A 22,699-nucleotide genomic window follows, 5' to 3' on the forward strand; every position below is an offset into this window, starting at 1 on the left:
AGCTGTTTTCAAAAATTCGATCCATAAAGAAAGATGATAAAGCTGTTAAAGTTCCAGGGGCCAGAGAGATAGTACAGTGGGGAGGGATCTTGCTTTATACTTGATCCAGATTCGATCCCTGGCACCCCATCTGACCTCCCGAGCATTGCCAGGAGTGATTCTTGAGTGTAGAGCTAGGAGTAACCCCTGAGCACTGCCTGGTATGGCCCCCAAACAAAGAAACAAGCCCAAACCAAACAAAAACAATCCCCTAAACAGCGTAAGCTTCAGTACATCAGATACTTCTACAATGATGTTCATTAGAGCCTTATTAGAACATGGGGCTACCGAGGAAGGAAAGGGGCTCAGACTGGCCATTCTCTGTTCTGAGAACAAGAGCATTACATGGGACAGTCCTCACACTCAACAGTATTCAGAGTCAAAACTTTATCTTCAAGAAATAAGGTACTAAAATAGCAAACGCTTTCACTTTATGGATTTTCAGCATTGTCACTAAGAATAATTTTCAGGCTTTTTCCCCTGTGGGAAGCCCATGTTCTCTCTTGAATACATATTTCTCTCTCCCTTCACATTTCTCAAATTTTTTTTTTGCTTTTTGGGTCACACCCAGCAATGCACAGGGATCACTCCTGGCTCTGCACTCAGGGTAGAATATCTGAATTCCCCTAGTGACGCTCAGGGGACCATATGGGATGCTGGAAATCTAACCCGGGTCAGCTGTGTACAAGGCAAACACCCTACTCTCTGTGCTATCGCTCCAGCCCCTCATTTCTCAAATTTTTTTAGATAAAAATAATTTTGTTCTACAGGGCAGAAGGGAAAGAATTTTTGTGTCACATGCTAAATAACATGATGCAAGAACATGTTACATGTTATAGACATGTTAAATAACAAATACGTCAGATGTCATAGACACATTAAATAACAAACATGTCAAACGTTATAGACATGTTAAATAACAACATGTTACATACACATGTTAAGTAATGAACATGTCACATACACATGTTAAATAACAAATGTAACATATCATATACAAACATAGCATGTCACATACATGTGTTAAATAACGAGCATGTCACATGTCACACACGTTAAATAGCAAACAGGTCACATGTCAAAGACACATGCTAAATAACACTATTCTAACGGGGTCCAGACTCTGAGTCCCCTGGCTAGTTGTAGATTCGGGGGAACCCCCAGAGAAGGGGGCTTAAAAACATGCCAAGTAAGGGTTGGGACGGCAGCCAAGGTGGTGCCTCGCATGCGGCCAGCCCAGGTTTGATTCCCAGAACCACACGTTTCCCCAGATCTGGCAGCTCCCAAATCAGGGTGGCTCGGGTAATCCCCGGCACTGCAGAGCCAAAGTAGGGTCACATCCTGTAGGATTCACATGAGTTCCGGTCCAACTGGCTGAGACTAGTGGTGGGGCTCCCAGGCCTCAGAAGCAACACTTGGGAAGCCCACACAGACCCAAAACCAGACCCGAAACCAAAGCTATAAGCATCTGGTGTTCTACAAGGGTTCTGTAACAGCACTTTAGTAGCAAGAACCGACAGAGCCAACAGCAGATATACACTATGAGCTTCTTGGTGAAATGATGAAATATGCATGGGCTCTCTCTCTCTCTCTCTCTCTCTCTCCTCCTCCTCCTCCTCCTCCTCCTCTTCCTCATCCTCTTCCTCCCCCTCTCTCCCTCTATCTGTGTGCCAGGGATAAAATCCAGGCTGTCACACCTGCAAGACAATGCAAGACAAGCCCCGCCACAGGGTTACATCCTTGGACCTCCAATGTTCTCTTTTACTCTAAATGTCACCTCGATCCAGGTAAAGGAGCATCTAAACCACACTGACAATCTGGGAATCTATAAATATATTTGACTTGCATTCCACTGGCATGCATGTGATAGAATGTGTACAACCCCTCGTACCCCCACACATCCTAGACACACCAGTGCCACTATTTAAGGAAATCTGGACATCTCACATACAATGAATTTTCTGACCCTCTTGAAAATATCTGAAGATTTGGCAACTCCACTCTGGAGGGAAGCCGAGAGTGGGCAGTTTCTAAAAATATAGATTCTTTAGCTTCTTCCTACCACTGATCACTGGAGACACCCAGCATTGAGGCAATTATCATCATCTTTCTATCCTATTTAAGACAATAGGAAACACTTGTCTTCTATCTTCTTTGAAAATGAGATCTTTACTAATTTTCCAAACACCCTTTCCTCCAAACCTCTTCATGCATGCCACATGTTTATTTCGGACCTGACTCACCCTGGAGGGTTTCATAGGACCAGCATGTTCCATGCTCTCTACCTGGCTCCCCATCAAAGACAAGACCTGACTAAAGAAAACAGCTGCACAGGTTGAAGGGACTGTTGGCAACAGATATCCCCGTGGATCTGGATTTCACTTTTTCTCTGTGCCCAAGACACGCGCATTCTAGCTGAAGAAGCCAGGTGAGTTTCGCAGTCACCTGGGTGCCTTGCCTTTTAACAGAATGAAGGAAAGTTTCTGGACAGTTTGGGCCAAGAAGTCACCACCCTGATTCTCAGTAATCGGGGGAAGGGGCATGCATTTTCGGGCCCAGAATCCCCAGCGTGCATGGCTGGCTGTCAGCACTGCCCGCCTTCCCTTACCTGGAAAACACGTGGTCAGGTGTTCCGTGAGTGCTTCGTGGGTGACAGGTTTTCTTGCCGAGTTCATTGCTGAGATGGCCAAGCAAAGAATTTCCCCGAGTGGAATGAACTGAGATTGGCTGATGGGAGACATACTGATTGGTGAGACATCACCTGCAGAGAGACAGGACCAGGTAAGCAGCTGGCTCAAATGGCCCAGTTTTTGTCAGACCCTCCCCCTTTCGTCACTCCCCACCCCCCACCCCTGCCTTATGAATCCAATCAAACTTGAGACCTGAGATCTGTGGCCAGAGGCAAGGCCACTGGAGGGAATGATGCCCCACAGGACAGTGGCCATGCCAATCACCTCAACAAGTCACATGGGCCTTTAAAAGCCCTCACTGTGCCCCAGGGGGTGGACTGCAGCCAGGCCGGCAAGCAGCCTGCAGGCTTTGAAAGATGAGCTGTGTCTTTATTAACTCACAGCGGATGCATTTCATAAAACCACTCACATCACCATGGAGGGAGGCCTGAGTGGGAATCCAATTCATTCATTCAAATGCTGCAAGTGCTTCTGTGTCAGGAGCATGGGGTCTGGAGACAAAAGGGCACATAGTCTCCTCCCCCACGGAGCATCACTGCCTCCAGGAGTCCCCCATGAAAACAGGATTGGGGATAGGCAAGTCCAGAAATCCCCCAGACCCCTTCCAGAAGCCTCCAGCCCAGAAGAGAGGGAAGTCTAGCGCCTCCTGGGGGTGATGGTGGGATTAGCAGCAGGAAGTGAGAACCAGCTGCTTTCAGGCAGAGCTGGAGAGTTTCTGGGGGTTGGGAGGTGGAGGGGGTACATCAAGGTGGGAGGTCCCTTACACAGGAGCAGGTGTTTGGGGGAGAGTAGCAGAGAAGGAGGTCGGGATGTGGGGACAATCACGAGGATGAGCCAAGTGCCCTTGGCACCCATCCTAAAGGGATGGTGAACTGCGGAGGGGAGGGGAGGGAGGAGAGAAGAGCATGTGAAGATGGTGCCAGGCTACGTGGACGATGCAGTCACAGTGGCAGCAGAAGGTCTGCGGTCCTGCGCCCATTCCCACATCTCCTGGACCCACACAGGCAGCAGAGAATTGAAGGCCCATGGGGAGAGGCCCAGCCACAAGGAGGGCTTGGGTGGAGCATGTGTGAGCCACACAGACGTCTGTCTTCCTGTTTGCCATCTTCACAGCACCGGATCAAACCCATAGTCAAGCCCTCACCCCATTTCTCCTGCATCCCCAGGATCCATTGTCCGCAAGATGGATCTCCAAGGGAAAGGCATTTTCCTGAAGGCCATGGTGGGTGGGGGAGGGGAGCTTCATCCAGAACAGAAGGAGGCTAGCAGCAAGAAACAGCCAGGATGAAAATGGGATGGATCCAGTCTACAATCCACACTCGCTGGGTCGAAGGGTCATAAGCAGGATCAAGCAAAGCCCTCTGGGAGATTCTAGTTCATGTGTTGGGGACCCAGGAGGACAGAACTTGGCAGAAGCCCAAGCAGGCAAGTTTGAGCTTATGTGTTGTGGGTTGCATCTGCTGGCTGTGAAAGTCCGCTCAGCTTTCAGTGATGGAGGACAGAACGACATGAGCTGGAGTCGCCCAAGTGAGCAAGTCTGCTATGGGCTGCACCAGTCTCTTCAAATTCTTCAACAAAACAAGGATGATTATACCCTTTTTTCTGTTTTGTTTTGTGGTCACACCCAACTGTGAGTGATGCTTGAGGGTCACCCCATGGTCACTGGCCAGGGGCCACTCCCAAAGGTGTTTACAGGACTGTGTGGATCAGATACTCTACTAATGAGCCATATTTCTGCCTCACTCCTGGAATTGTTTTCTTAGGGGCCACACAAGTGGGCCTCCTTTCTTAGCACTCAGAGGTTGTTTCCACTGGTACCCTAAAGACCGTGCAGTGCCAGGGATCAAATTCAGATCTCCTGCAAGCAAAGCAGAAGTTCCAATCAAATGAGCTATCTCTTTCACCTATAAATGCCCAACCCTTTTTCTTCATCTCTGCAGTTCTGGGCATCAAATCCAAGGCTACACATATTCAAAGCAAGTGTTCTACTGCTAAGCTACATCCCAATCCCAGCCATCCCCTTAATCCCAAGAAAAAATTTTACTTTAAAGACTAATGCCCAGGTGATGATCTGGCTGGCAGGAGAAAGGCGCAATAGAGATGGGAGTTTGGGGAAGAGTTGGATCCACCCTTCTCTCCACCTTATGGTCCCCATGGGGCAGTCAAAGCCCTTCTAAAGATTCTTCCTCTCCTGTTCCACCTTACTGGGAGAGAACAGAGGCACTGAGGCCTAGTTTCTAAAGGAAGTGGTTAGCTCAGCCAAATGGGCCTCAAAGCCACCTGGAATGACTATAAATGCAAAATAAATCATGTTCTCGCACCTTTGTGCTTAAGGGGCATTTAGGAGAGCAACACCTAATATCTGCCTTATTAGGTGTTAATATTGAAGGAATATAGATATAGAAGACTAAGAAGTCATTAATGTCTAAAAATTAGTTTTTGAAACTTCAGGTCTGACTCCGTTTTCATCTCTGCATGGGTTGTAAGAGATACCCTGAACTCACAACAGGGGGGAAAAATGACTCAGCAACATGCATTACTTTAGGTCACGCTCACTCGTCTGTATGCTTTTAGCTGAAATTATGTGTCTAGTTTAACTGCCATCTTCTAAGTTAATTTCTTTGCATTCAAGGCAGCCAACGTTGAGAGGCAGCAGACTTTAAGTATGTCTAAATTGCAGTTGCTTAGGGGAAAGCTTTTGTTTTGTTATAATAAGGAATGCGGGTAATAACTTTTAACTCAGGGCACAGAATAAAATGTTATTTGGAAACCCTAAGTGTCTATCACCCTGTTGGCAGATTTTTATACAATGGAAGAAGGCAATCCTCACCCTCATGGTCATCTGGTCTACCTCTAACCAAATAACTTCTCGATCATTTCCTTCCAACTCATCTCCAACACCTCTCACGGCTCCAAGTGACCAGCACCTCTCATCTGGCCATGAATGACTTTGGACTCTCCCTCTCGCCCCACACACTCCCCAATCCACAGAACCTCCAGGTCTTTTCAGAAAACATAAAACATGACCCTTCCCTCCATCCAGGTCTCCCACCACTGCTTTCAGCACTTCACAGGAAACTAGAAGTCCTGGTCAGCCCTGTCCACCTGTCTCCAGGGTCATCTTGCCTTCCAACCCTCCCCCTTCCTCTGCTCTTTGAACATGCCACCCCCCACCACACCCCTTGGTGTCAAGTACAGCCTCTGCCTTTGTTACGCCTTAACCAGTGGGCTTCGCTATAGACCTGGCCAGACTGCCTCCCCCACCCCCTTATGGTGTAAACCTAGTGGCTATCCTATACTCTCCACATAGGGCTCAGTTCACTGTGGATGCAACTCCCTGGGTTCTCTAACAGAAGGAGACATTCTCTCTATACTTCTAATATCTGTCATAGGTCAGAGCTCACACCAGATACCCAATCCATGTGTGTTGAACAAATGAATATCCACTGACAACATCATGAACCAAGGAATTCCTGGGGTATTTATAAGACTGAGGTTATATTTATTTTTGATAAATAACTGCAAAATGACCACCCCTCCAAATTAACAAGAGACCAAATACAGTTAAGCATGCAATTTCTAAGTCTCCCTCTGTTAATTTCACAAACAACAGTCTCCCACATCATAGCAGTTTCCATAGGAAGATAATGATTATATCTGAAGTGAGGCTTAAGATGTGTACTTAAGATCACTACTAAAGGAACTGAAGTTGGTAGTCCTCAATCCAACAGAACACATATTTCTGGCTTACCACATAAATTTATATGGCTCTTATTTCAGATCTACTTAATGAGATGACTAGTAATTATTATTTATCTATTTATTCAGTTATCTTGGTTTGGGAGCCACACCCGACGATGCTCAGGTGGTATTCCTGGCTCTGTGATCAGGAATCTCTCCTGGCAGTGCTTGGGTACTCTAGGGGATGCCGGGGATTAAATCCCAGGTCAGCTGTGTACAAGGCAAATGCCTTTCTCACTGTAATGTCTCCTCAGCCCCAACGACTAGTCATTCTTAAAATACACTACTAGAATCTTCTTTCAACAACTGGCCCGCATTTACAGTCAAAAAAGAAAACAAGGAAATATAAATACTGCTAAAATATTGTCAGTCTCTGTAATCTAATGAAACTACCACATCTGGCATAAAGCGTGAGTTGCAACTTGCCTAATTGACAGGGCAGATTTTTCTAAACACATTCTTAAAGACAACTCATTGAAACTCTCGTAGCTAGTTGGTGGGCTAACAAATTCTTTCTAAACTGCTGTAATTCTGTCCTCTGGTTCTAAAAAGAAGGGGTAAACAGGTTTGCTTTCAGCTTACTTTCTTATAAGCATTCATTCAAGTGCCTCCTCAGGGAACATCTGTCAAATTCACGAGAATTCTGACAGAACCAAGCCCAGTGCCTCAGACATAGTAAGCTCAGAGTAAGTTTCTAAGCAAATTCAATACATTAACTAGAGGATATGAAAATAGTGCCAGTGTAGTCGACTTCTCTGATTTGAAGGGCATGTAACATTGGACTAAAATGCCTCTGAGAGTATTTGGGCACTATTCTCACTCAAAAGCCTTGTCTACTGAGAAGCTGGAGGAGAACTTTCTTTTTGCCAGGGGTACTGATGGTCATGGAGAATCAAGATGCTAATCTGAAGGGAAGCAGGGATGTAGAGCAAGAAGAAGCAGACTGAGCCTGGGGAACCAGGGTGGAGTATAATGTAGGAAGCTGAAGTAGATTGGTGGAGGGAGGGAAAGAAAAGAAACCAGGTCTTGATTGACCAGAAGTCTCAGAGCTTCTGAGAGCTCTGGCATGTGTTTACACAGAGATATCACAGGACAAATGTGTGTCAGAAGATCCCTCTTGTAGGAAGAATCACCTAGTAAAGCTTACAATCACTCAGGTGATTACAAATAAGAAGAACTGGACAAAGAGGTGTAAATGACGTGGCATGGGCTGACTTTCTTTTTTCCTTTATTGCTGGTGGATCCTTAATTCCCACCCTAAAGGTTGCTTCATCGGGCATGCATGTTTTTTAACTCTTGAACTCCTTTATCTTTATTCCCATCCAGTTTTTGCAAGTTGGAATTAGTTCAAAAACTTTTTTCTCAAATAATTCCTCTAAAAAAAAAAAGAAAAGAAAAAGCATTTGAGTGCCTATTATTATTCAATGTCATTAGGCACTTGAGTTTCAAAATTACTCCCATCTTGATGCTATTTTTGCCCGTCCCCACCGTTAAGTCCTACAATAAAGCATTGTCCTTTACGACTACCATTTCTCTTTTTTAAGTCATTGGTTTATGTTCTTTTTTCTCCAACCTTTGCACAAGAGGGGGACCACACAGCCCCTAAGACACAACTTTCATAACAATTTACATTCATCGCTTCCCAGATGTTATCCATAGCTTTCCCAGAGATACCTATTAGAAAAGCAAACATAAGGCTCTTTCCTTTCATCTTAAAGCACCCATCTTCATCTAACTGTATAAGAAAAGGAAAACCATCATTTCCTTTGGCTCAACCACATAATAAACGACGCTCCTGAAAGAACCCTAAAATCCATCTTTTATCTCAGCCTGGTTTACATAAGCCAGTCTCCTGCCCCCCTCCAAACACTACAGTCTGTTTGAATTTCCCTGTTTTCCTGTTTATTTTTAAATATTCTTTTTCATTGTAAATGTCTATTTAATCTGCACTCTGAGTTGAAGAGTTGTCTTGGAGTCTGGTCAAACTCAGGAGCCAAAACAACCTACTTAGGAAGTAGGTTCTGAGATGGGACTCATTTATAAATGGGAAATTTCCAATATAAAAAAAAGCATTCAGGAGATTTTTACTTAGCTTTAAGTGTCTGGTCTCATCGCCAAATACAGTAACCCACTCTACTTCTTATTTGCCAAATGAGGGTTTGGTGAAATGATTTCAAACATCCTCCAGGCTCTCACATTCTATGATTCTATGGCAACCAGGAGGATTCACACACACTCACATCTCGCTCTGCTTCTGGCTTGTTAAGAAAACTATTTTAATGTGCCTACAATCTGAAAAAAAGTCGGCTTGAATTTTTGAAAGCATAGAAAAACTGATCAGCAATTTTTTTCCTTTGACAATCAAAGCTTCATCATTTAATCAGATTCACTCTTCTTCAGCTTTGCTGCTCAGGATAAAAGAATGTCTATTTTTGTCCTCTGTACTACCAAAATTAACACTCAAGATAAAATTATAGATGCCCATAAAAAGACCATGAGCAGTAGATACTGTGACTCATAAAAACGGTTCGATGTGCCCATAAAATGTACAGTGGGTACAGTGACAATACCATCTCGGTTCTTACAACAAATTATTCAGAGAACAACGAATACTGTGAGGTGCCAAGTTCTATCACACATACCCTTGGGCTCTGGGAATTCATAAGCTCTCTGAGGTTAAGTGAATGCCTTCTCCTATGTACAGCATCAGAGAAACCTTGACTTTTACAATGCAGTTCAATTCATGTCTCCATTTTATGTAAAAATGCTGTGTGGTTCCTTTTAACAGACGGTCTCCTGCAATGCCGTTTTTAAAAGCTGCTCTTAACACACACACACACACACACACACACACACACACACACACACATTCCCTTCCTCTACCCTCTGGGGCAGATGCCAACAAGCCTTATAGGAGTGAGCTGGCTGCTGCCACTGGTACATGCCACACAGTGTAAGCAGCTTTCTTTTGAAACCAACCAAGTGCCGATGCCTGGCATTCAAATGTTTGGATCTGAAATCTAAAAAGAAAACCAGCATTTTTAAAAGGGTTCTTTTACCCATTAACTTTATGTTTGGCTTAAATGCCACTGGTTTCAGAAAGTTTAGGCTGAGCCTTCATCCCAATAGTCAACATAATCTGACATAATAAAAAGGAATTGGGGTGGAGATGAGGGGGCAGAGATATAGCTCAGTGGTGAAAGCACAGTCATTGCATATGTGAGGTTCTGGGTTGGACCCCTAGCATGGAAAACAAATCTTAAAACAAAAACTTTTACAAAGAATTCCACAGCAAAATTTTCTTTGAGTTTCTACATGCTTCATTTCAACAGTTGGTGAATCTCTAAAGGAAGGTTCAGTTCCTAAAGTTACTGCTTGAAGTCAAAGGAGGATGTGCCCAAGAGCTCCCTTAAGGAACGGTGTCCGTTAGCTATGACGAAGAAACTGCTGAGAGTAGAGTTCAAGACCCATCTTGCTGCATGAGGCCCACAACCCAGAGCACACCCACCACAGCACCTCAAACTTTCTCCTTAGAATTCTGCCTATGAGTCAATAGACAGTGAGAAGGACACCTTGGGTCACTGACCAACCAATCTGTTCATGAGTTTAAACAAGAAACTCATCATCTCCCATATCAGCCTTCTTTAGTCATATTAACTATCACTCTGATGAATCAGCTAACCATTGATTAAAAAAAAAATCGGTCATTGGCAGAGATGACGAGGCAGAAAGGGTAGAGGTTGTCTAATGGTCAATGATTGTTCAATCAACACCCACCCAGGAATTGTTCTACCACCCACGGGGGTGATTCCCAGTTCGCTTACTAATCATTAAACACCTAACACACTTTGGAACATTTCAAAACCTGCAATATAACATAGCTGAGAACCTAAGGTGGGAACAGGGAGCCATCAGACCAATGACATACTTTAGAACACGGCACTTTTGCTAAGGCTCCAAACCGTGTCCCAAGTGGGGTGACATAGGGGCACTCTGATCATTCCACAACTCATAGCTGCTCTTCTTCACATAGCAGGCACCCCAAGGCTTGCTGAATAAACTAGGGCACTACCCATAGACAAGACCAGGCACCTCCCACCACTATGGCAATATCTGCCACCCTGTTCTCGCTAATCCTTTAGCCAGGACCGAGTTCAAGGCGTTTCCCACTGGGGTAAAATCAGGATGATAAAGCAGTTCTGGTACCCAACCATCCATAAGAGCACTCAGATACCTGACATTCTGTAAAGGTGCTGGCCCCTGGGCTTTGAGGTAAGAGCAAGTCTTTCTTTCATTCTAGCATCCACCGAGAATATCACCTAACTCCTGGTCTTCCTTAAGTGTGTCTCAGGAAGAACACACCCCAACTTCCCATCTCACACCACGTGCTGCTCTCTATCCCTTCTCTCTGCCTAACTCCTGAGGTACAGTGCATGCTGGATTTCCAGTGAGCACACTTCTCAACTCTCCAATAACTCAGTCTAAGAACCCCGGAGTCGTCTCTTCCACTCTTTCTAAAGTAGAACAGCTGCTTCTTCTTCTCTGCTTCATTGGTTTAGGTATTACAACTGTACTGAGACTGAGTTCTGGAAAATACAATCATGACAGAATGGGAAGGCCTAATTAAATTCGGTCCAAGTATGGAAGTGTTGACAGTTTTCCTGTTCTGACCAAAGGATACTGCTTGCTCACTCCCCAACACGGAAACACTCCCCACCATCCCATCAACACTTCCAGTAGCCATGAAGGTTGGTAATAAAGAAGTTCCTATGCTTGTAGGAGGACGGAAGAATCCAGAGTGTCTGAACAGACACACAGAGAATTGTCCCCAACCCATAGTGTCAAGAAGGAACGTTTCCCTCTGAAGATCAAGTTCAGCATTACAGGAGGTGGAAAGGTCACTGCGTTGTAGTTAGGACTTAAGGTTCGAAACCCAGTTCTTGTTTTATTAAGCATGTGACTGGGGGACAGATTGCTAAACTTTTTGAGACTCAACTTCTTCTTTTGTAATTTGCACATAGGGTTATTAACTGCCCAGAGTTATTAAGATGAAGTGAGTTTGCACTAACCCTGAGACCTAATAAATATTTAATCAACAGAATGTAAAAGATCTTCCTCAAACTAATGCATTCAATTAATACTGTTTTTATGAGGTTTGGGTTTCTACCAATAGAAAATCATCGGGTCATAAAAAGACATCGTGTGTGTGTGTGTGTGATGTGTGTGTGTGAAAAGACATCTATGATTAAAGGACAAGGGTCTTTCTTTGGTTTGAAGTAACTTTTCAGATTTTTCTCTTTTTGCTTCTAAGTTATGATCATGTACGCTGGGCAAATGGGGTATTTTGACTGGGAGCAGAGAAATTAGCATACACAAAACCTATAGAATTTGGGATGGACGCCAGTAGTTGGAAGGGAAGGTTCTTAAAACAAATCAGAAATACACAGTCAAATGGGAAATATGCATTGTGCAATTACTTTGGAGAAAGAAGGATTCTGGAAGATTGGAAACAGTATGAATGGAGAGCACAGAAAACTAGCCTGTTTCAAACATGAGGCTGGGCCAATCTTTAACATAAGCTAGTGAAAAGGAACTGACATTTATGATCTCTTGTTACCAAAGCTCAGGAAGTGGAACCCGAGAAGGAGCTCCAGCTGAGGAAAATGTCCCATAGGATTCAAAATGGGGATATTTTTACCCAAACTTCCAGAATTCGGCATAGTCTTTCATGAAGGATGACTTATCTAATAGTGCTCGTCTTTCTAATCAAATAAATCATGATTCTAATGTGTCTTCACCTTCACACTCATCCTGAACAATGACAAGTCTCACCAGACAGGGTAAAGCACTGCCTGAACCCACATCCCAGGGGAAGACTCGCTGCTTCTAGAGTTCTACGCATCGCTCCTGAGCGGAGCTTCCTGAACAGTCAGAAACGAACATGCCAGATCGTCGTGAAGCCCTGATAAATGAAGGTTTCCTATTGGGGGGGTTGTTTTCACTTTGTTGTTGTTGTTGTTTGTGGGTCACACCCAGCTCTGCTCAGGGGTGACTCCTGGCTCTGCACTCAGGAATTACTCCTAAGGGTGCTTGAGGGACCATATGGGATGCCGGGAATCGAACTGGGTCAGCCGTGCGCAAAGCAAGCACCCCACCCGCAGTACTATTGCTCCCGCCCCATAAATGAAGACTTTGGAAACTGCATCTCTTTGTAATCAACTGTTCCTTGAGCGATTTCATGTGAGACATGTGAATGATAGGAAAAGGCATAAACCTTGATGCCTCTCCTCAGAGCTGACCTATAATTTAGGTGGCGTAACATGAATCTGTGACAAATAGAAGCAACTGAACATGTTCAAATGACTATTTAAATTAGCCACAGAAGGGATACAAGAAAATATGTGAATGATAAGCACATCAATTGTCTAACAGGAATGTACTAATATGTATTTACCTTCCTATTTCATTTATCTATGTATCTATGTATGCATATATGAGTCAATGCATGTACACATGTGTACTTCTATGTACTATTTACCTAGAGAGAATAATTCAATAAAATAGGACTAAGAAATGACCTCTGTGGAAGAAATCAGGAAAAGTTCTATATGGGAAGGAGGCTGAATAGGGTCTTTTGAATGTTGAGGCCCACACATACCACCAGTGGCTCACACTGGGATATAGCTCAATGAACACAAATTGCAGTGCCTGGTTCAAAGTAAGGATGAGGAGAACAGATGAGTTGTAGGACGCTCAGAGTTCTTTCCTCAATTTACCACACTCGCATCTTCCCTGACCAAACATCCTTTAAACCTGACTCAACACCTTCAACTTTGCCTTGAGATGCAAAGTCCTATGTACAGAGGACCGTCTTCGAGCATGAAGAAAAGGAAACCTACTTTATTTCCCCAGATGCAAGCCAAAGGCTCGGCTCTGCAGGGGAACGAGAGCCAGGAGAGTTTGAGATGATTCCAACACAGCACTGGCCTTCTTTTAAAACGTGCTCAGGATTATGACAAGGCACGTGAGGAACTTGACACGCTCCAAAATATCTTTAATAACGAAAAGCTAACACGGTCCATGGGAGGAGGTGGTAAACCCAGGCCTGTAGATCAGCCAAGTCACTGGCAAGGGAGCACGAAGTGTACTTGGGAGAACCAAATTTTACCATCTCACACTTACGCAACAAAAAAACAAGTTTGTAGGAAAAGCCTGTGGATATTGAAAGATAAGAACTCAATCATCATTGGAGTCCTCCTGGAGCCGCCGGGGAAGGTCCAGGCCTCAGTTCTCTGCACCCTCAGTGGGCTGGGCACCACTTACACCGGCTGGAAAGACTGCACCAGCACGGACCTCATAGTCTTTCTTCTTGTTCATGCCCGGAAAACAGGGCAAACGCACAATAATTCAGGGGTTCTATTCATCAGGAAGGGGGCATCTCCCAGCGTTTACTGAGTGCCTCCATCAGAGGAGGGGCCAGCAGACGGCACGTGGAAGCCTAGAAGCCGGAAGTGGTACCGTGCAAAAGGCCAGTTGCAATGAGCCTCTCTCAGGGATGATGCATGGTGCAACCACCTCTGGGGGAGGTGGTCCCAGAAGCACCACCCGGCTGCTCACTAGCGCCCCCAAGAGGCGGAGGGAAGGGGGGAGACATTTCAACCACGAGACCCCTGTCCCGGGGGCCAGTGCACCCTTACCGAAAGGGCCGAAGACATTTCACCATTATTTCTTTGCACACAACAACTCTGAAAAGAAAAGCAGGGGCGACCTACCTGACCCTTTCTGGACTGGCTCCATCCCCCAGGCAGCTTTGGCGCTAAAGCCTGGAGCATGCTAGAGGGTTGCATCCAGGGACAAAAAGGAGCCAGTAACAGAAACGGACGTCCTAGAATCTGGAATAAGAAGAAAAAGTAAACTTTGGCGTCATCACAGCGACAAGGCGCATTTCAGACTGGCGACTGCGGGCAACGTGGACGCGACGGGAATCTGGTACTTTACCTTGGTAGATCTACTTTTTAAAAATGAGTCCCAGAAGAACTCTCGGCTCTTCTTTACGGGGCTTGGCATACGGGGACGAGTTCAGTTCAAAAGCTGGCAAGAAAAAAGCACCTTTCAAAGGCTCTGCGCAGTGAACTTGGCTGCCCCCCAGCTTGGGGGTGGGGTGGGGGAGGGGAGGCTCTGTCTGGATTCTTTCCTCCTATTTGCAGGAGGGAGCAGCTGACTTCCTGTCCTGGGTCTCCCCGGCGAGATCCCGGCCACCTGCTCTCAGCCACCAGCCCCCTGCCAGACCTCGGGAATCTGCAGCGTCCCTGGTCCTCGCCTGTGCTCTCTGCAGAGTGAAGTCACAGCCACGGCGCAGCCAACCTGACTCCTCATCCCTGCCCAGAATCCTTTGTGAACTGAAATGAGTCATCACTCCAAGAAAAGCTCCAGCTTCTGTTTGTGCCGGCGCCTTTGTCTGGGCAATGCGGAGGCTCTGGCTTGGGGACAGTCTGCAGGGCCCCCTCCTCCTCCTCCTCCTCCTCCTCCTCCTCTCCCTGGGGCCCCAGTCCCCTGACATGCATTAGCACCAACTGGGGGTTTTCATTGTTTGTGTGTGTTTGGATTTTTTTTTTTCATCATTAAAACAGTTTTTTTCTTTAAAGAAAAAAAAAGCACATACTCAGCTGCTTGAAGGAAAAACAACAACCAAAAAAAAAAAAAAAACACCGCACGCACATTAAAATTGGTCTCGTATTAGATACTCACCAGTCTGTCATGATAAACCTAACACATGCTCTTTCTGTGGCTCTCGCCCTCTTTTCTGTCTGTCTGTCTTTCTCTGTCTGTCTGTCTGTCTGTCTGTCCCTAAGGCTGGCTCTCCGTGGTGAGGAATGATGCCTCTCCCTCCTGCGTGCACCCTGGGATCAGAGTCGCTGCAGCGCGCTCTGCATGCATTCCAGGGGCCGAGCGAGTGCGTACAAGCCCGGGTCGCCCCGCGGACACGTCCCCGCGGGCGGGCAGCAGAGGCAGCCGCCTGGCCAGCCTGTGCGGCTCTGGGCAGCGGCGGCGGCAGCATGAGGAATGAGGTCACTATGTCAGGAACTCATTCTCAGCGGGCGCGTGCCCGAGCTCCGAGCTCCGAGCTCCCGAGGACTCCGGGGCTGGGGGTGGGGTGGGCTCCCCAATCCGCCTGCCCTTGAACTGCAGCCTCTGCGGCTGGTAGCGAGGCGAAAACTCCAGGGAACCTTCTGGGTAGCCATGCCCACTGCACCGAGCACTGGGTGTCCTGCACTCACAAGCACCCCCACACTGAATAGCACGCACATGCACACACGCACACACGCGCTCGCGCGCGCGCGCGCACACACACACACACACACACACACACACACGGGAAGGGGAGCGGCCTCTATCCACCACCACAGAGACGCATGAGGATGCATCTTTTTTTTTTTTTAGGTGCAGGAAACAAGACGTAAACAACTCAAGAGGAAAATGGAGGGGACCGCCTCTGGGGGAGAGGGGCGCTGCTGAGATTATCGGCAGTTACACGCAATCAGGGCAGATAGGGTCCAAGAGAGAGGCCAGATTCTTTTTTTTTTTTTTTTTAATGAATTCAGTTGTGTTGGCCATCCCATTACCCAGACAAACACCAAATCGGGCGCTAAAAGGGATGTGGGGAGCAGAGGGTGTCTGCTGGGCGCGTTTTCCCACCTTCTCCTGAGCACCCAAGAGGCAGGCTCAACACTGGAAGCCCCAGGAATGCTGGATCTCGTGAGAGCAGCCCGCAGCCCGGCTGAGAGGGGGCCCCAAGTCCCCTGGGATGGGATCATGGCTCAGTTCTGGTTGGTGGGGATCTTGGCTGCCCAGCCTCCCAGCCCAGCTTCCCTCTGCATCTTCAGGCACTCGGGGACAGGAAGGAGGCGCCCCTGCTTCTGGAAGCCGACCCATGGTCCCAACCCTGCCCTCATTGAGAGCTGAAGCCTGGGCACCACCCCCTTCTTCCCGGTGGCTCTCCCACCACCTACAAAATGACCCTCACGCCCCTTCTCTGCCCCAAATCATCTCTTCTCCATTGCCCAGGATGTGGGGCGTTGGCTAGCAAGCTCATTGTCCGTTGCTTATTGGCCAACGGAGGCATCTCATTTAAAGAGGATTCAGTGAAACATCCTCTGCTCCTCACCTGACACTTTTCACCTTCTCGCTGTAGAATTTCGTTTCCTGTGTGTGTGCTAGACATCCTGACCAGACTGGTCTGAGGCCAGCATGCACCTAGCAAAGGGCACCTGGACTGGGCCACCTTCTGCTGCCCCAAGCTCCTTACCACGTGACCAGTTTGGGGGCCCCAATTCACACCATCAACCCCCAGGGAACTCTTGCAGAACACAAGCCATTAAATCAGCTTCGGTGCTGGTGAATAAACTCCAGGACTTTAGAGCAACATTGGGTCTTGATTTACTCTTCCAACATCTATCTCCTCTCCTTATCTCAGAGGTCACAAAGGGTCTCACATCTGGGACCCGATAGAGCCCCAGGACTATAGCCAAGGGTCTCTTCCTGGGCTGCTTACCTCAAGTCAGCTCTGGGTCTGACTGTGCACTTAAGGATAAACCTACTGAACTAAACCAGGTACAGTCTGATCCAGATTAAGTCAGACACAGAATACAGTTACAATGGATGGAATTTCATGTCACCACAAAACAAATGCATTAAGAAGTTTTAGCAGAAACAACAGTGGCTTGGGGCACCAAGAGTCTCCTAGAGGAGGTCCCCCAAACAAAGTCACCTACAAGATGTCCAACTTCAGCTCCTTCTACCTCAAGGAAAAGCAAGTGGATAAGGAAAAACAAGTGGGTGAGGCTAAGCAAGTGGATAGGAAAAGCCAAATATTTGGTGGAACAGGGATATGAAACTACAACCAAAAATGCCTTTACATCTTCTCATCTCCAAACACACATTTCCTACTTAGGTGTGAACTTTTTCACTTTATCAAAGCAAATGCGTTTTAGCTCTATAAGGAGCCAAGGAGGCAAAAATATGAAATGAGAATCTCCCCTTAAAGAAAGAGATAAACAGCCTCCCTCCAGAATACCTGGCTGGCAAAACGTCAGAGGCAGGATTTGAACCTGAGGGCAGGAAAATACCCAGAGACTGCGTCTTTAATCACCACATACCCTGTCTCACAACTCTCATAATCAAAAACAACCACTAGACCTTGCATAGGCAAAGCTCTGGGTGCAGTCCCTGGCAAAACACACACACACAAATAAATAAAAATAATAATAATCACCACTGGAAACAAATTTTTTCCAAACCCTTCTACCTCAAATTTCACATTCAGATGGAAGCCAATCCACGTGGTCAGCACTGAAATTCACGGTCGGTCCCTTTAGAGGTAGCTGCTCGGCTCGGTTCTGTAACTATAGTCCCAGCAGGGCTCCTCCAGCCCCTGTGGGCATTCTGCTCCCGACTGACCAGGCCACGAGCGGCGACTGGTCCTCATACCCATCTCCAGAGGTTCTCTGCACTGTCTACCAAGAGCCAGACAGGTTCCCCACTGGACACTCATTAGTCTAGACTCTGAAAAAAAAAGGCGAGGGAGGACCCATATCTGTAGATCCTGGTCTCTGATGGCCCAAGAATCTCGACTCAGTTCCAGACCTAATTAGCGGTTGGTCTCCTCCGCCTCCACAGCCTCCAGCTCCCCAAGGAACAGGGACAAACATTCCTGAGGAGATGGCAGGTGGATGAGGGGTGGGCAGGGACTGAGCCTGTCACCTGACTGGCTCTGTGGCTGAAGATGAAATCGCAGCCCCACACCGACTCATCCAGGATCTTAGAAAACGCTTCCGTGACTCATGGTGTATGCACGGGATTATGAGCCCTGGCACCTGATAACAGCGAGCGCGGCAGACCTTTCAGGCGGTTAAAAGCATGGACTGGGAAGCCTAATGGGAGAGCCCGGTAGGCAGCAGGGCCATGTGAAGAGATTTCAGATGGTGCGGATAATGCGGGCGCGGCCTTTCTGGGCATCACTTGGTAGTGGTGATTCTGCACCTAGAAACTCACCCTTAGGGGATTTCACGGTTCACACACCAGAGTGTCCCCATGCAGCTCCTCCAGGGGACAGTGACCACATGCCCCAATGCAACTGTCTAAACCAGAAGGTTCCAAACTTATTTGACGTACCACACCTTTTCAGAAAAAAAAAATATTCAGCACTGCCTCCCCTAAATCTACCATCTTCAAGCAAACAACATGCCCCTCAATGGCACCCAAGGCTAACTACCACCACCACCCCCGCCCCAAGTCATTCAGATGCCTCCCAAGGGGCAGTAACACCCTCCTGAGCAGCAAGAACCAGACTTGACTTCATGCTCCCATCAACCAATCTCATGGCGTTTACTCTGCATGAGCTTGTATTACACTCGAGCAGGTAAGACACGTGAAAAGGTGCCCACAGTGGGAGACAGTGGGACACATGGAAAAAAAAGGTAACAAGGACCCCTAGGAATCCAGCAGAAAATTCAGCCATGGGCTGAGGCAGTTACTTCAAGGGAATTAGGATAAGAGGGAGAAAGAGAAAGGATAGAACACAAATCAGAATAGAGACTCCACAGAGGTGGGGAGAAGTCTACTTTGTGTTTACAAATTTATTCCCGGGAGGTCCAAGCTGAAGTTAGGCACTAAAGCAGTGGTGCGGAGTGGATGGATGTATAAGTCCAGATCTACAGAGATCGAAGATGAGAAGGCAAGCCTGCCTGATGCTTAGGAGAACACACAAAACGAAAGGAGGCAGATTCAGAACACTCTAAATTATTTTATTTACTTATTGGTATCACTGTATCACTGTCATCCCATTGCTCATCGGTTTGCTTGAGTGGGCACCAGTAATGTCTCTCTCCACTGTGAGACTTGTTGTTACTGTTTTTGGCATATCGAATATGCCACAGGTAGCTTACTGGGCTCTCCGAGAGGGATGGAGGAATCAAACCTGGGTCAGCCACATGCAAGGCAAACGCCCTGCCCACTGTGCTATCGCTCCAGCCCACTGATTTCATAGAATAAACCTTTCTCTTACCACTTTCTATCAAAATAACATCGGGGAGGGCGTTACCAACAGGTTTACAATATATACATTAGTGCTTTGTCCCTTTTATAGATCTGAGTCCTATTTATTTGTATCAATGGCTTATTTTATTTTATTTTGCTTTTTTGGGTCACATCTGGCAATGCTCAGGGGTTACTCCTGCCTCTGCACTCGGGAATTACTCCTGGCAGTGCTCGGGGGACCATAGAGATGCTGGGACTCAAACCCGGGTTGGCCGTGTGCAAGGCAAACGCCCTACCCGCTGTGCTATTGCTCCAGCCTCTGAATGGCTTATTTTAATGTTGAGAGATATGAGCAACACTTTAGTTTTGGCTCTAGTGTATAAACTGTCATATGCACTTATTCAAATTTTTTGAGCATTTGTTTTCATTTCTTTCAAGTAAAATAGTTGAAGATTAAATACTGCATCATAGAAATTAATGTATATGCTTAATTTTGTGATTCCATAAAATAAAAAATTTAAAAAAAAACAGAACACTCTTTAATGGGAGATATTGAATTTGTCATTTGCTAGAGCGTCATTAAACCACCTCCCTAAGAAGCATTACCCCTACACTAAGCCCCATTTCCCTCGAACAGGTGTAATAGGTTGATCTAGGTTGATCTGTGCAGTCTGAGAGACAGAGAGAGAGAGAGAGAGAGGGAGAGAGAGAGAGAGAAGTTGACAATATGGTCAAGATGTTGCTCTCCCTAAGAACGTCTCTACCTCCCATCACCAGGCCAAAGTCTGCAATGCCAAGATCGTCTTTCTTTTGCCAGCCGGTGCCAACAGAGAGGGGAAAATCCTACTCTATCGCAGTATCCTACTAAACCTTTCCTGATCCACTGCCATCCAGGTCAGCAAACATCCATCAATTACAACACGCCAGACTCTTGGCTTGCAGAGTAGTTACAAGTCACTCAGCTTTGAGTCAACATCGGAGTCATTGAGGACAAAGAGGAAAAGAGAACTGTGAGAACCAATAAACGTGGTTGCTACGGACACAAAAAACATCCAGAGGGATTCTGAACTGTAGACGAGACAAGAAGAAGCTGTTGAGGGCACCAACGACAGCTGGAGAGAACGGTCAGGAGAGACCCTCATAGTAAGGGGTCTATCCAGCCTGACCAGGCTGGCAGGACATGGAAGGGACTAGGGCAACCAGACAAGAGAGAGTACTGAGATCAGCACTGAGAAGACGTTCAGCTGAGGAGAAAGACCTACAGGTGTTTTGAGGGAAGGGATGCTATCGATGCTCCATGTTCTAGTTCCTCTGGCAAAAGAGCACGTTGAAAGTGACAAGGGAAAGGCCACTGGTGAGTGACCGAAGCAAAGATTCTTTCCAGAGCTAACAGAGGAGAGACCACAGGGACCAGCCTCAAGCTCCTAGCTATGGATCAAAGACTCTATGTATACCATGAGAAATATCTTTCTAGAATTTTTATGGACACCCAGAATCTATTCCAAAAGACTAAGCTATGAGAAGGTGACACCGGGGTAGGGAGTGTCCAGAGAAATAAAGGGCCAAGGGTGGCTTCTCTCACTAGAAATCCCTGGCACCAGAAAGAGATCAGGTTTACTTGATTGAATAAAAACTTATTTAATTTTTTTTTTCAAAAGAACCAGGGGCTGGAGCAACAGTACAGCACATAAGGTGGTAGCCTTGCATGTAGCCGACCCAGATTCAATTCCCAGCACCCCATATGGTCCCCCTGAGCCCTGCTAGGAGTGATTCCTGAGTGCAGAGCTAGGAGTAAGCTCTGAGCACCTCGTGTGCTCCCAGCCCCCCAAAAAGGGTACAAATTTAAAATGAAACAAATGGTTAAGAGAAAGTTCCAACATTTCTAGGCCTTTCCAGCTGCAGGTTGAAAGTTCATGCTTCTTTGTTATGGTGAAAGTAATTATTCCAATAATAGTGAGCCAGATACAATAAAACATTGGAAAGGAAGGAAATACTAAAGAAGATATAGGTTGAGTATCACAGGGAGTGTAGACAATAATATGAAAGAAAAGCTAGAGAGATAGTACGAGGTTAAGACAGTTCCCTTGCAATCACTAAGTCAATGATGGTTGGAGGGATTGTTTGGGATGGGAGATGTATGCTGAAAGTAGATAAAGGACCAAACATGATCGCTTCTCTGTATCTGTACTGCGAACCATAATGCCCAAAAGTAGAGAGAGAGAGTATGGGGGAAATTATCTGCCATGGAGGCAGGGGGAGGTGTGGGATGGGGGGTACTGGGGACATTGGTGGTGGAAAATGTGCACAGGTGGAGGGATGGGTGTTTGATCATTGTGTGACTGAAACCCAAACATGAAAGCTTTATAACTTTATCTCATGGTGATTCAATAAAAGAAAAAAATGACAGTTCCGTTGCATGCAGCCAATCCCAGTTCAATCCTAGGCATGACCAACCATTCTCCCAGCGCCACTGGGAGTGACCCCTGAGCATAGAGCCAAGAGTATAGCCCCAGGACATTTTCAGTGTGATCCCCAAACCTAAAAGAAATAAAATAACAGGAACTGAAAGTCTGAAAGATGCTTAGACATGTTGCTTACTAAAATTCTCCAAAATCCTTGAGTCAGATGAACCCTCCGAGAATGAAGAACATGGAATACTGGCAACTCAGAACAGAGACAGACAAAGCCTCTGATACGTGACCATGGATTATAACTTACTCAGATTCCAGGCCGTGGGGAGGACCTGGACAAGCAGCAGGGAGCACTCACTCCAAGGCTCCTATTCTCATGAGGAGTGCTCCACGTCACCACGCCACCTCATCCAACCACATTTTAAGAAAGTGGAAACGTTACCAGTGACACTGTGGATGGGTACTTCCACATGCGAGATTCCCACGGGCACGAGGGTATCAATTCTATCTCTACCCTCAGTTCTTTTGATCAATGATCATTTTTTCCACACCAGACAGGAAAAGATCAAAGGAAAGTAAGAAATACATAGAGCATGGGAGTCTTCCATGGGGAAAGATGGATAATAAACTTGATGTTTTAATATTAAGGCGTGAGAAAACCATGGGGGGGGCATAAATGAGATGTGTGACCTTCTCCACAATAATGGCATCGCAACAGCAAGTGGTTTCATTGGCTACTCATTTCCCACCCACTGAAGGGACACAGACCGAGTAGACCTCAGG

At 46.4% G+C, this 22,699-nt stretch overlaps 1 protein-coding gene across 6 annotated transcripts in view; it reads right to left on the reverse strand.

Moving 5' to 3' along the window:
• Positions 1-22,699, reverse strand: part of STOX2 (storkhead box 2) — a 209,822-nt gene that overhangs the window by 20,584 nt on the left and 166,539 nt on the right. For 4 of the 6 annotated variants that reach the window (XM_055131410.1, XM_004614688.2, XM_055131531.1 and 1 more), the window contains one exon: positions 2,648-2,800. In XM_055131410.1, the coding sequence (XP_054987385.1) occupies positions 2,648-2,800 (153 nt within the window). Of the gene's footprint in view, positions 1-2,647; positions 2,801-14,242; positions 14,363-14,468; positions 14,562-22,699 lie in introns of all 6 variants that reach the window. The other 2 variants (XM_055131655.1, XM_055131718.1) reach the window with 2 other exon arrangements.

The sequence above is a fragment of the Sorex araneus genome, chromosome 1 (genome assembly GCF_027595985.1).
Source record: "Sorex araneus isolate mSorAra2 chromosome 1, mSorAra2.pri, whole genome shotgun sequence".
In the NCBI taxonomy this organism is placed as follows: Eukaryota; Metazoa; Chordata; class Mammalia; order Eulipotyphla; family Soricidae; genus Sorex; species Sorex araneus.